The sequence below is a fragment of the Caretta caretta genome, chromosome 4 (assembly GCF_965140235.1).
Source record: "Caretta caretta isolate rCarCar2 chromosome 4, rCarCar1.hap1, whole genome shotgun sequence".
Lineage (NCBI taxonomy): Eukaryota > Metazoa > Chordata > Testudines > Cheloniidae > Caretta > Caretta caretta.
The window spans coordinates 110,732,053-110,747,511 of NC_134209.1; the positions used below are offsets into that span (position 1 = coordinate 110,732,053).

Genomic DNA, 15,459 nt, shown 5'->3' on the forward strand with positions numbered 1-15,459 from the left:
CAGACTGCACCCAGATGGTGTTAGGCTGTTTTGCTTTCCTGGTGCCTGGCAGAGAGAGAGAGAAGTGGTAGAGAGCAAGTATGGCTGGAATGTTTGGGCAGCTACTATTTATAGTTATTAGCAACTACTATGTGTCATGATTAGCAACTTCCCCTTCAGTCTAACTCATCACTGAAGTACAAAGCAGGATCGTGTCCCTTGAGGACTTTCCAGAAAAAATCAGTCGATCCCAGGACCACTTTTCTTTAACCCCAAACTTAATATTTTACTAATAGTTTCTGATTGCTTTGAGAGAGAGACTACCACACCACTGCTTATTATATGAGTATTTGCATTTCATACAATGCTTACTTAAACAGTATATGTACAAAAGAGAAATTAACGCGCCATTGTTATACTGTACCATTGTCTCCTCCTCATATCCGCTTTTGTCAAGACTCTTTGCTACCTGTATAAACAGCTTCATGTAATAAATGCATGATTAGTAATTGCTGCATCACAGCTTGAAGGCCTTTCATAGAATATCAGGGTTGAAAGGGACCTCAGGAGGTCATCTAGTCCAACCCCCTGCTCAAAGCAGGACCAATCCCCAAATAATTATCCCAGCTAGGACTTTGTCAAGCCTGACCTTGAAAACCTCTAAAGAAGGAGCCTTCCACCACCTCCCGAGGTAACCCATTCCTCCTAGTGAAAAAGTTTTTCCTAACATCCAACCTAAACCTCCCCCACTGCAACTTGAGATCATTACTTCTTGTTCTGTCATCTGGTACCCCTGAGAACAGTCTAAATCCATCCTCTTTGGAACCCCCTTTCAGGTAGTTGAAAGCAGCTATCAAATCCCCCCTCATTCTTCTCTTCTGCAGACTAAACAATCCCAGTTCCCTCAGCCTCTCCTCATAACTCATGTGCTCCAGCCATCTAATGATTTTTGTTGCCCTCTGCTGGACTCTTTCCAATTTTTCCAATCCTTCTTGTAGTTTGGGGCCCAAAACTGGACACAATACTCCAGATGAGGCCTCACCAATGTCGAATAGAGGGAAATGATCACGTCCCTCGATCTGCTGGCAATGCCCCTACTTACACAGCCCGAAATGCTGTTAGCCTTCTTGGCAACAAGGGCACACTGCTGACTCATATCCAGCTTCTCTTCCACTGTAACCCCTAGATCCCTTTCTGCAGAACTGCTGCTGAGGCATTCGGTCCCTAGTCTGTAGCAGTACATGGGATCCCAGGACTCTGCACTTGTCCTTGTTGAACCTCATCAGATTTCTTTTGGCCTCATCAGATTTCTTTCGTTATTATAACACTTCTTAATTTTATCATGCCCAAGTGTGGTGACAGAAACTGAGCAAGGTTGTTGTTCCACCAAAAGCGGTGTGTGTTTGGGTTGCAGGGATAGTAAATTTCTATGGCTCTTAGTAATCATTATTAGACTGGATCTCAAATTTTCTATTTTACTTCGTAGTATTAGACTACACTGAAACAAGAGCTACACCATCTCATCCCCCAAGAATCAAAACTACAACTATTAAAATGCTTCTCAGAGATAATCATAGATGCGTTTATTTGTTAATGGATCTTATATGCTTTGTCATGTTTTCCCCTGCCCCCACTTTAGACAGGGTTCCAAGAGAGGCTATCATCTAACTTTCTCCACATTACTTTATTAAGTTGTCTGTTTCCACAGTGATTCAGGATCTTGTTAAATGTTGGTTTTGATGGGTTACTCTTTTCTAGTAGACAGACTGGGTTGAAGTTAATTGTTGAATATCTTGGGTGTAAGCTAATAAGCTAATGAAATTCACCTGAGTAGCATCTTAAAAATAAAAGGAGTACTTGTGGCACCTTAGAGAATAACCAATTTATTTGAGCATAAGCTTTTGTGAGCTACAGCTCACTTCATCGGATGCATACTGTGGAAACTGCAGAAGACATTATATACACAGAGACCATGAAACAATACCTCCTCCCACCCCACTCTCCTGCTGGTAATAGCTTATCTAAAGTGATCACTCTCCTTACAATGTGTATGATAATCAAGGTGGGCCATTTCCAGCACAAATCCAGGTTTTCTCACCCCCCACCCCCATACACACAGAAACTCACTCTCCTACTGGTCATTGTTCATCCAAAGTGACCACTCTCCCTACAATGTGCATGATAATCAAGGTGGGCCATTTCCAGCACAATTCCAGGTTTTCTCACCCCCCACCCCCATACACACAGAAACTCACTCTCCTGCTGGTAATAGCTCATCCAAACTGACCACTCTCCTTACAATGTGTATGTTTCATGGTATCTGTGTATATAATGTCTTCTGCAGTTTCCACAGTATACATCCGATGAAGTGAGCTGCAGCTCACGAAAGCTTATGCTCAAATAAATTGGTTAGTCTCTAAGGTGCCACAAGTACTCCTTTTCTTTTTGCGAATACAGACTAACACGGCTGTTACTCTGAAACCTATCTTAAAAATAAGTGAGACAAATGACTGTAGTTGTGTACAACATAGTCATATGTGTTTAGGGTCATTCTTGGAACCCAAGAATCCTGATACTCACTATTCTTCTGTTCTCAGCAAATATTTGTTTGTCTTTGGCACCGTCTCTCATCATCTAGTGCTGGTCTACATAGAGAATTACAACTCCCTATGCCTATCAGTTACTCTGTTAGCTCAAGTTGTGGAGGTCTGTTTGGTGGATGTGAAGGTTCGAACCCTGGTAATGACCCATGTGGGTGTCAATATGATGGAAATTTTTTTTTTCTTCCCGTTTGCTTTTTTTAAAACGTAGGAAATCTCTCACGCAAACTACATTAAAAGAACATTATTAAGGTTGTAAAACCAAGCATTCAGACGTTAGGAAATGCAACCTTAGTTTGATACCTTTATGCGTTTATGATTGTCTTTAATTACATGCTCACATACTATTTTTTCCCACAGGAATCCTGGCCCTTTCAGGACACAGGATGGATGTTGATTACTTAGTGAGCAGCTGTTCAGCATTTTTTTATCCTTATTCTTCAATGTGGAACCCCAGATGTGATTTAGTGTCCACTGTTCAGTCCCTGCTCTGAAGGCAGAATTATTAATTTCATCATTGGCTTTTCTATGGCATCATCCTTATAGTATCTGCTTCACAAACATTAATTTATTTTTCACAGCACCCCTGTGAGATGAGTAGATTTTTTTGTCCCCATTTTGCAGATGATGAATTGAGGCACAGAGACATAAAGATCAAAAGTATCTACTAGTTTTGGGTGCCCAAGGTAAGAACCCAGGACCTGAGGTTGAAGAACGTACTATTCTGTAGCATTTAATATAGTCAGAGCAGAGTTCCCAAGCCTGTAGTTGCAGTTGTGAGTGCTTCGTGCTTCTGCAATTGGCCTCAAGTCCGGCACCCAGAAAAATGTGGCGCAAGTGACTTGCCCAGCAAGCTATGTGAACTGCTGCAGAGAGAGGGATCAAATCCAGTTTCCCAGGGCAGCGTTCACCTGCCTAAACCATAAGTCGATTCTTTCTCTTCCTGCCATCCTCTCTCTCATTCACTGCGCACCTTCCACCTTCTGCAACAAATAAAGCAGGGGGCCCGGAAACAATCATCTCCTTTACTACTCAACCCTGATTTATTCTCAGAGCAGGTCCCTTTTGTCCTTTGAATGTGGGATCCTTTTTGGAGGGGAGTGAGTGTTAAAGTTAAAGATGATCAGTTAAAGATGGCATCATAATGCATACATGCTATGGGGGTGATTTAATGTTGCATAGGTAGCCTTTATTCTGGTATTTCCTAACTTTTGAATGCTTGACTTTTAAACCTTGAAAATATTCTTTTAACTTCCTTTTTGTGTGCATAATATGTAAATGTATACCCTATGCTTTGTTTACATTCTAAAACATCAGCAATAAAAAGGTATAAGAAAATGTGCATATGGGTTCTCTTGGTGCTCACTTGAAATATAGGTCTAAAAGATTTTAGGCTGAAATGTGAATGGGCATAAATCTTAAAGGTTTGGAAAACCTGATGAAAGATAACTGGGGAGACTAAAGCAAAGGATACCTTTTAAAATGAGAAGTCAATATAGCTTTGTGGAGAAGAATTAATATAATCAAAGTGATTCCTAGATTATTGAGCAATTATATTTTTCAAATTCTGGTGATACATATCTTAATTTTCTTTCATTCTATTAATATGGAAACAAATTTCTCAATCTCTTCATGGTGAAAATACTAAACTGCACCCTACTTAAAAAATCAGGGAGTTTTAACTGCCTCATCTGAAGGTACTCCAGCTACTAGCTTTTAATCTATTTGAAATTATTTGGCTGCTAGAAGAGAATCAAATGATGTGGGGCTAGTATGGGGGGGAAGTCTAAATCATGTTAAATTGCTAAGGGACTTTAGTTTTCAGAAGGAAGGGTTGCTGTAAATTCCACAAACCTTGTGACAACTTGCATAAAGTAAACCTCAAATGAGCTACTCCAAAAAGCAAAGGTAAATCTAAGGGAACATGCAAGATCATACTATTGAAGCATTGAATTGATTAAAAAAGATTAAAGGTCACGCACTCTACTGGGAAAGGAAAATTGGAACTAGAATGGTTTCACAAATCTAGAAGACCATATTTTAGACTGCTTTGCAGGACTGTCAAAAAGGTGAACTGCAATCGCGAGAGTAGTTTTATTTTTACCCTTTAGTGCTCTTTTACAATGTCAAAAGGGCTTTGAGGATTTTTTTCCCTTTATTTTTTTTAAATGTATATTTTTACCCGTTTAAATATCAAGTGTTGAATTCCAGGTTTTTACTGGACTTTAGGATTGAACAACTTGATTGGGATAGCTGTATTACAACAGACTGAAACCTGAGCTGCAGCATTCCCAGTCTTCTGTTGCAGGTGGAAGGGATTTTGAGACATTCTCCCTCCCTTCCCTCCTGCCGCCCCGTTTTGTCATGACTTTGAGTAAAGCAGGCTAGAACAAAAAGCTGAAAAACATGTCCTTTTATTCTCATTTTGCTGTAACCCTCCAATCTAAACGTTCCCGTCTTCTCTCAGTAAAGCTGCTGTTCAGTTTTCAGTCTTCTGTGGTGTCCTCATTATCCCTCTTGTCCTTCAGCAAAAAGCAGAGGCATTTAGGACTGATATTTCTAATGCAAAAATTACCAAGTAGAGTTGTTTGATTCTTTTGAATAAACGTTTGAAGTTGTCATCATACATCATAAAGAAGCAATAAAGGGCACATATTCTGGAGATTTTTTGCTGTGCAATTTAACTCTCTCTTATAAGTCTTTCAACAGACTACACCATGCAGAAATAATATGTTCAGTAAAAAGTAGAGCACACCAGAACGCAGCTATTTATAACTTTTAAATAACCTTACAAAACCACTTGCAGAGTTTAAAGAACCACAAATCTGCAGTTTGTGGGCTTGGCCAAAATTTTGTCTGGAAGGGGAACTAAGCTGGTGACCAGAAATACCAAATAAAAGTGAATGAAATGTAAAGTTGTATATGACTGACTGTACTCCCCTTGAGAGGAAGAATGGTTTTGTGGGTAGAACATATATTTTACTTGGAGCCGCAAGACTTTTCCTCTAGTCACAAATATGTTTTAGGTTTCTTGCATGACCTTAGGCCCAAGTACTTGGTTGCCTGTTTTCTGAGAGCTGTGAATGTTCAACACCTCTGAAAATAAGACATCTTAGTTAGATATGGATATAGGGTCCTGACTTTATTAAATTTGTGAATGTGAGCCTTAAACTCTCATAGTCCATTATTCCCAGTTTACAGATGTAGATAGACATTACAGGGGTGTTGTGAAACTAAACCAATTATGACACACTGTGATTCTTGGTTAGAATGTAAGTACAAAGAATTTTGGATGCGCCATCTAGATTTGCAGAATAGTAATTTTCCCCTGTGAAAACGTTGCATACAGGACAGAAAGCAATTTGGCAGACTTAGGAGATATATTTTCTATTTTTTTATTGTGTATGTTGTACTGGGCTCGATGTGGGGGAAGGATTTTTTTCTAGGTTGTGATTATACAGACGTCTGTAGCAATGACAGTGGGAATCGTATGTCCTAATAATTCCTGCTGCAGGAAAATTACCGCTTACTACGGCAAATATGCTAGGTTCCCTATGTCTTATTTCATGGATAGCTCCCTTTCCCTAGAGTCATGAGTGTGTAATTGAGATTTATTTTTTGGTATTTTTGTTCTCCCAGTGTGTCCTATATACAGCTTTAAAAAAAGCTCTTGTCCAGGATCCCCTTTTTTTATTCTCCTCCAGATATATTCCCCAAAATACAAATATATCATATAGACTTTTCCAATTAAGAAACTCCGCTCTCCCTCTATATTTTAAATGTTCTTAAGCTTTTTCTTCCATTGCTCAGAAAGTCTAACGTACTGGTTTAATCTATCCTGAACAATGAGCTTTCAATCTGTAGGGGTAAAACAATTCTTATTCCAGAGAGGAGATACTTGATCTTCTGTGCATTCTGACTGGTGCTTGAATGGCCCTATTGTCCTCTCATGCTCTTAAAACAAATTAATTTATCTTTCTAAGAGGAGCACTCTCTTCCCTCCCTACAACCAGTTCAAACTCCTAGTGGTGAAGAAGAGAACAATACTGCAATCGAGATAGCCTACAATTTCTGAACCTTGATTCTACTGTGTGTCACTCACAAAACTTGTTTTATACCAGCTGCTGAAGTGTTACCAGATGGGGTGCTGTTTTACAGCAGTAAGGCATAGAGTAACTGGTTGTATAGTGTGTTATGTTATATTTTTCAGATTAGAATAAGAAGGATATTACTGACTCCCCAATTGCTGCAGCTTTCTAAAGATCCTCTTACCAAAATCCAGTTCTGCGATTTTTTTTTTGACTTGCTAACTTAATGCACAAGCGTAGTTCTACTGTCTTCAGTAGGGCTATTTTGTATGTAAGTGTTTGGAGGATGAGGGCCTGAGTGGGTAAATGTTTGAAACGACTTCTTATATCATATATTTGACTTGTAGATGCCTTGCAGTTTTATATTAAAATAGGGTCTAGAGGCCTCACTCGGACTGTAGTTCCACTTTGCTAGATGCTGTGCAGATAAACAATAAGATAGTCCTTCCTCTGAAGAGCTTGCAATCTTTTTTTAAGACAAAACTTAACAGGTGGTAAAACAAATAAATGGGAAAGGAGATAAAAATGTTCACACTTATAAGAAAGTTTCATGGTATCGAACGTGAAATGAAATACGGTACCGTAAATAAGTCCAAGAGTGTTTTGGTAAGGAACCTTTTGTGATATTCCTCCTAGTGCTGTGAAGTGCCCAACTTTTACAATATCTACTGTTAAAGCAAGAGAGTCTTTTGTGAGGTGGTGAAAGCATAAAAACAAAAAAAGGAATCACTTCACTTTCATATTTATATTTATTTCCCTCTATCTAGTGATCTATAGTACTTATCTGGCCCCTAATTACAAATTATCAGAGCATCACACAGTCTTTAATGTATCTATCCTCACAACGCACCTGTGAGGTTTGGGCAATGCTATTATCCCCATTTTACAGCTGGAGAGCTGAGGCAGAACCAGAAGATAGGTGCCTAAAGTCCTTTGAGGACCTGAGCCTAAGTGACCTGTCCAAGGTTGTATATGAAGTCTGTGGTGGAGAAGGGAATTGTACCTGGTGCCTTTCTGATTCCTTTTGAGTGGCTTCATATTTGAAACTTCTGTTGTTGCCTTTGGTATGATGGTCCATATTAATTACAGTGGCCAAATTTATGGGAAGGGGGAAAAGTAATTAATTATATGCAAAAGGGATGGGGAGGGGATAAATTGATCTCCCCCCCCCCCACTTTTCCACCTTTAATCCTTCCCCATTCTCCTGCCCCTCACTCCCTCTCCCCCCATCCCCGCCCCATTGGCAGTTGAAAGAAGTGTGGATAAAGCACAGTTGCCTCCAGACAGGACCCCAGGTTATATGCTCTGAGATCCTATTTCTCATACTTCTTCCATTCACTCAATATCCATTCTCTATTTAACAACCAGAATTGTGCACAATTCTTCAGGTGTGGTGCCATTTGTTCATTCAGCTCTGCCTTCTTATGGGTTATTATAAGCAACTAATTGAAGCATCATTCAGTTTGCTTAAAAGTAAAGTAGTGAAGAAAATAGTGAAGCCTTTAGTTTCTTGTTGGCTATCTTGTTCTTCACATGTGACTTAACCCATTATAGCCAATGTAGCTCAAAACTAAATATTTGCTTTTCTCGGCCACAATGTGTTTTTTTTTTTTTTTAAATGCATCAGGCTTCTGTTAATTTCACCAGTGAAATTGGACTTTAAGAATACTGTACTTCATTACTACAGAACATGCTGTCAAGTCTATTCTCAGAAGTGATTATACTCCTCATTTTGTGCCCATAGAACTGATCAGAGAGGATGAATTTAGTTCACAGAGAGCTTTTGGTCTTCTCTAGAATAGGTACATCAGGATCAAAGTCATTGAGTTAGGAGAAAACGTAAGGAAGTGGCTGACAGTGAAGAAAAATAAATGCAAACATGTTAGAGGCATAAAATTAAAGGAAAGGGAGGGGGGAAATAGCTAAATCTAAAAGATGAAAAACTTGCATTAGAAAGAGGTTTTTTTGGGGGGGGAGGGTTTAAGGGCATATAGCGAAATTCTTAGTTTGAGTACTAATTGCCACAACAGTTTTTGATAGCTTCAGTTTTGTTGTTGATGTACTTGAAATCTAACTTTAAAAAATTAAACAGAACAACTTTTAGGAGTTGTTTTGGTGTGTCAGTCTTGCAGGAAATCATAAACAGTTTCCCCCCCCTTCAATGAATTAAGCAACTTTAATTGAAATGGAGTCTCTAAGGCTCCATATTGTTTTAGGGTCTGCTCTAAAATGAAGATTATAAACTTTCTGGGGTAGGGAATCTGTTACTATATGTGTCTACAGTGCTAAATCCTTTGTTTCCTTCTGTGATACAATTATTACTTAACATTTATGCTACAAACATATGAATTATATGAGTTTTCCTTTTATTGCTCAATTTTGTTATTAAAAATGGAAGCAAGCCCACGTTCAGCATCTGTAACAAGACCACAGATACTACTATTAAGCATTTGTATAGTGTTTTTTCATCCAAAGGCCATTTCAAAGGCAAGCTTTACTGTCCCCAGTTAATAGATTGGGAAACTAAGGCACAGAGAGGTGAAATGACTTGCCCAAATTCAATCAATAGATCAATGACAAAACGAGTCAAATGTTCAAGAACTAGAATTTTATGAACTTTGTGAAAGCATTCTCTTAGTATTAGAAATGCCCATATTTATATCTATAAGGATATACATAGTTGCACTGTAGAAACTGAGGTTAGCAAAAACTGAAGTATGATTTAATCCAGTGAATCATGTTTTAAAACAGAGATTTCTCTTAGACCACTTTACCTCCCATTCAATTGCATAGAACATTTACCCTCTCACTTGTGCTCAAATAATATCCCTCTAGGAACTAGAGGAACTGCTTACATAGAAAAGTAATATTAAGAAAGTAGTTAAGGTATTTTTTGCCCTCTCTCAATGTAATCAAGAAGAGCCTTGTTAACAGCTGATCTAATAATTTTGCATCTTCTTCTGATTACTGAAGAATGAAACCTTAATTTTTTTTCATTTTTTTTCTGCCTAGGATTTTAAGACTGGGTTTGGTATCACTATAATCCCTATGAATGTGGCGAATGTAAAACAAGTGGACAGGACAGCAAAACAGTCTTTTGAAATAATCACTCCCTATAAAAGCTTTAGGTAAGAGCTGTTCTCATTTTTATGTATAAAAATTTTCAGTGCTGGTAGTAAATTCTAAAAATGTTTGCTTGACATTAAAATTAACCTTACTCACTTTTGGTAAAAATTGCAGTAATTTAAAATATGTTTATTCAGTGTTTTTATATACAGTACTTGTAAGATTTTATTTAGTTGTAAGATTTTATTACACCCCTTTCTAAGTACAGTGTCTACTAGATGTCCCAGGCCTTAAAAAATCTTATTCTTTATAATGTAAGGATGAATTGAGTTTCAGTGTGTGGTTTCATTCTAAGCAAGGGTAAAGGAAAAGGAGAGATCACTGTAAAGTATTTTTCTTTTAAAGAAATAAATAAAAATGTGAGGTAAAAGAGGTACTGAAAATAGTACTTTGTCCATGTAATTAGTTATCAATTTATCCTAAAAAAGGATCATATGCCAACCCTTTGAAGAACTTCCCATTGAAGCTAGTAGCAAGCTGATTATGTTCCGTGGTGAATGCTATTGTAAACAAAAGCATGAATACTAATATAGATATACAAACCTTTTATGGACTGTCATAGTAAACTATTCTACTTTAAATGAAACTGTAGTAATATAGGGAAATGATTGCTCCTTTTCCTATCCCTCTCCTTGGATTTCTGGATCTTAACTTTGGGGCAGGAGACTAAAAAAGCAAGCATAATTTTTGGTTTCATTGGTGTCCTGTCTGATTCTCATTTCTAACAGCATAGATTGGTCATGATCAATAACTTGAGTCTGTGGCTAACTGGGTCAGATAGTGAATATTCTACTTACACTAAACCAACAACATTAGATAGTCTGTGTAAAGGAATATCCTATTTAGAGCTATTATCTATGAGACAGGCCATCTCTCCTGCTTAGTAAATACTAATCGCTCCGTTGGCTATGTCCTCCTGAGTCATTTGTGATACTGTGGCTTAAACTCAAGTTTTAAATCTGACTTATATGGAGTAAAAAGATTGAAGGCAACTCTGGAATGGAAGTTGAGTGAGCCAAAAACTACTATTGCATTTAATTAATTTAGCTTTTAAAGAAATAGATATGTTGGAATGTTAAGGGAGTTTTCATTAAGCAACAAAATGAAAGAATATATCTTGTCTTGATATTTAAATCCGTAGGGAAGTCAAATTTTTGAACAGCAATTTCATTCGTAGATTAAATGCATAAGAGGAACTATAGACCCGGTTTAATTGGGCTTTAAAATAAAGATCAGTAATGCAGAAAAGTCAATTGTTTCAGCTTTACAGCAGAGTCGGAAGGAGAGAAACAAGAGTGGATTGAAGCACTGCAACAATCGATAGCAGAAACTCTCTCTGATTATGAAGTAGCTGAGAAGATATGGTTCAATGAGTCAAACAGGAGCTGTGCTGATTGTAAAGCTCCAGATCCCGACTGGGCATCCATCAATCTCTGTGTTGTCATTTGTAAGAAATGTGCAGGTAGAGTAATTAAAAATAGGCCATGGTGGTTCTCCAGGATGTCATTTGCATACTTGTGCATGTCCTTGCATTGTTTTTGTTTTTGTTTTGCTTTGCTTTAAGTGCCATTTATACGTGTCCTTGCAAAAGTTTTGAGGAACAGAAATTAATGGAAGTTTGTGTTATTTTTAAATCAAAGTATTATTTCATTATTCTAAATCACTTCTATGTATGAATGTGTCCTCTAAGTTGTTCAGTGCCCTATAAATGAGTAATTCATTGCGGTCAGTGGAAGTTGAGGCTCCTTAGAGCCTCTGTAGAGGCACTGGGTACCTTGTAGCCATATAAATAAGGATGTAAGAGCTGCCATACTGGGTCTGACCATGGTCCATTCTGTCTACTATCCTGTCTCTGCAGTGGTCTGTATTAGAGCTACAGCGGAGTGTACAGAACAGGGCAATTTTGGAGTGATTCACCCTTTTTCACTCGTGACTTCTGGTAGCCAGAGGTATAGGGTCACCCCGAGCATAATGTTGTGTCCCTCCTGACCATCTTGCCTAATAGCCATTGATGCACCTATCTCTTTTGAACCCAGTTATACTTTTGGCCATCACAATATCCCATGGCAGTGAGTTCCACAGGTTAGTTGTGCATTGTGTGAAAATATACTTCCTCTTGTTTGTATTTAAACCTGCTTCCTGTTAATTTCATTAGGTGACCCCCTAGTTTTTGTATCATGTGAAAGGGTAAATAACATTTCTGTTCATTTTTTTCCATACCATTCATGACTCTACTGAACTCTATTATATCTTCCCTTGATAGTCTCTTTTCTAAGCTGAACAGCCCTAATAATTTTAGTCTCTCCTCGTATGAAAGTTAGATGTAGTGACCAGAACTGGACACAGTATTCATGGTGTGATGCACCAGGGATTTATATAGTGGCATTATATTTTCTGTCTTATTTTCTATCCTTTTCCTAATAGTTCCTAACATACTGTTAACCTTTTTGACTGCTGCTGCTCGTTGAGTAAAAGTTTTCAGAGAGCTATCCACAGTGACCTCAATATCTTTCTTGGGGGAAACAGCTAATTTAGAATCCACCATTGTATATGTGTAGTTGGGATTATTTTTTCCTTTGACCTTGTCAAAGGATTTCTGAAAATCGGCATATATTATATGGACTGGATCACCTTTATCTGCTTGCTTGTTGACTGCCTCAAATAATTCTAAATTCTAAAGAATTACATATTCCAGTCGTCTGGTACAGAGGTAAATTTCAGTATTAGGTTACATACTACAGTTAATAGTTCTGCAATTTCTTATTTGAGTTCTTTCAGAACTCTTGGATGAATACCATAGTCCTGGTGGCTAATTACAGTTTACCTTATCAGTTTGTTCTAAAACCTCTTTTACTGACACGTCAAATTGGGACAGAACTTCAGAGTTGTCAGCCAAAAAGAAGAGTTCTGATGTATGTATCTCTATATTCTCTGTAGTGAAGACCAATGCAAAGAATTCATTTAGTTTCTCTACAGTGGCCTTCTCTTGGGTGCTCCTTCAACAAAACCTTACTAGTAGACATTGCAAAATAAACATTTCAGAAATTATCTCCATAACTTCAGTACATATTTTATGGTTACCAAGGAAATATTTTTGAATGTTGGTAGAAACCTACTTTTAAATGACAGGTAAAACAGGATTTTTACATTTGCAGTAAGTGGGGGCGGGAGAGGAAGAGATAAAAATTCCAAGTAGTTTAAAAAAAAAATCTTTAAATGTCCCCTGTATCAGAAAAAAATTGGTGAGATATTAAGTATTTAAAGAACTGCATAAAGGTAAACAGTACAGGTTGAACCCCTCTAGTCTGGCACCCTTGGGACCTCACTGGTGCTGAACTAGAGAATTTGCTGAATCATGGGAGGTCAATGCAGAGTGCCAGTGGGTCTCCGTAGGCGTCTCCTCATCTTCCCCCACCCTCCCGGAGCTTGAATGCCATGAATCAGTTGTTTGTGGCGCTCCGGAAGAACTGGGCGGGAGGAGGAGGAGTTGGTAAGCGCAGGGCTGCAGGCGCAAGAGAGGCGCGGGGAGAGAGGGGCAGAACGGGGAGCTTGATGCCAGTGGATGCTCTGCACCCACTAATTTTTCCCCGTGGGTGCGCCAACCCTGGAACACTGACTGAGTCAGCGACTATGCTGGACCATATATGTTGCGGGACCAGGGTGTGCTGGATTAGAGAGGTTCAACCTGTATTTACATAACATGGAAAATACATCATTCCTATTCCAAAGAATTTACAATCTCTTCATAATTTAGGGTGTTGCTTTTAGTATATTGTGAATTGCACAGTATTGTAATTATCTAAAAATTTCAAACTTCTTGCATATGACCAGTCTTTGTTAAAAACAATCAGCATAATGTCTACTGTCTTTATTAAAGTCGTGTTTTTGTTACTTTTTAACCCAAAGGGTCAGTTGAAATAAATAAATTAAAAATATTATTTAATTTTTATTAAGGGCAGCACAGATCTTTAGGGCCCAGAGATTCAAAGGTCCGGAGCCTAAAAATGGATGCCAGCATTTGGAGCAATGAGCTGATTGAGGTAGGTTATGTGATAACTTTACTTCTTGAGATACTGTGAAAAATATGTTAGACCTGTGTGATTTTTGGTATAAAGGTTGCTTTCTTATTTGTGTTTAAAGGCTCAGCTCATTAAAATAAATTTAAAAGCCCTATTCTTGCATAATGTATTTACTCTTTAACAGAATTGCCAACCCAACGTATTCAGAAATCACCTCCCCGCTCCAATTCATGAGATTGGTTTAACAGTCATTTAATTTTAAGAAATAATTCTTATTGGATTACTTTTAGGATGTCGATTAATCTCAGTTAACTCATGCAATTAACTCAAAACAATTAATCACGATTTAAAAAATTTAATCACGATTAATCGCAGTTTTAATTACATGTTAAACAATAGAATACCAATTGAAATGTATTAACTATTTTCGGATGTTTTTCTACATTTTCAAATATATTGATTTAAATTACAACACAGAATACAAAGTATACAGTGCTCATTCTATATTATTTTTACTACAAATATTTGCACAAAAATGATAAAAGAAATAGTATTTTTCAATTCACCTCGTACAAGTACCATAATGCAATCTTTTTATTGTGAAAATGCAACTTACAAATGTATATTTTCTTGTTACATAACTGCACTCAAAAACAAAAGAATGTAAAACTTTAGAGCCTACGAGTCCACTCAGTCCTACTTCTTATTCATCCAATCACTAAGACAAACAAGTTTGTTTACATTTACGGGAGATAATACTGACAGCTTCTTGTTTACAATGTCACCTGAAAGCGTTCACATGGCACTTTTGTAGCTGGCGTTGCAAGGTATTTAACTGCCAGATATACTAAACATTCGTATGCCCCTTCATGCTTCAGCCACCATTCCAGAGGACATGCTTCCATGCTGATGACACTCTTTTTTTTTTTTTTTTTTTTGTAAATGCGTTAATTAAATTTTGACTGAACTCCTTCGGGGAGAATAGTACGTCTCTGCTCTGTTTCACATTATAGCAGTCTCGGATGATGACCCAGCACATGTTGTTCATTTTAAGAACACTTTCACGGCAGATTTGACAAAACACAAAGAAGGTACCAATGTCAGATTTCTAAAGATAGCTATAGCACTCGACCCTAGGTTTAAGAATCTGAAGTGCCTTCCAAAATCTGAGAGGGACGAGGTGTGGAGCCTGCTTTCAGAAGTCTTAAAAGAGCAACGCTCTGATGTGGAAACTACAGAACCCAAACCATCAAAAAAGAAAATCAACCTTCTGCTGGTGGCATCTGACTCAGATGATGAAAATGAACATGCATCAGTCTGCACTGCTTTGGATCATTATTGAGCAGAGCCTGTCAGCAGCATGGACGCATGTCCTCTGGAGTGGTGGTTGAAGATGAAGGGACATATGTCTCTTTAGTCCATGTGGCACGTAAATATCTTGCAGCGCTGGCTACAACAGTGCCATATGAACATTGGTTCTCACTTTCAGGTGACATTTTAAACAAGAAGTGGACAGTATTATCTCCTGCAAATGTAAACAGACTTGTTTGTCTGAGCGATTGGCTGAACAAGAAGTAGGACCGAGTGGACTTGTAGGCTCTAAAGTTTTATATTGTTTTATTTTTGAATGCAGTTATTTTTTGTGTG

The 15,459-nt window shown here is 37.9% G+C and overlaps 1 protein-coding gene across 4 annotated transcripts in view; it reads left to right on the forward strand.

Annotated features, from left to right (window-relative positions):
- Positions 1-15,459, forward strand: part of ARAP2 (ArfGAP with RhoGAP domain, ankyrin repeat and PH domain 2) — a 199,352-nt gene that overhangs the window by 75,778 nt on the left and 108,115 nt on the right. For all 4 annotated transcript variants that reach the window (XM_075127981.1, XM_048848599.2, XM_048848598.2 and 1 more), the window contains exons 10-12: positions 9,680-9,795; positions 11,056-11,255; positions 13,748-13,833. In XM_075127981.1, coding sequence (XP_074984082.1) covers positions 9,680-9,795; positions 11,056-11,255; positions 13,748-13,833 — 402 coding nt within the window. The remainder of the gene's footprint in view (positions 1-9,679; positions 9,796-11,055; positions 11,256-13,747; positions 13,834-15,459) is intronic.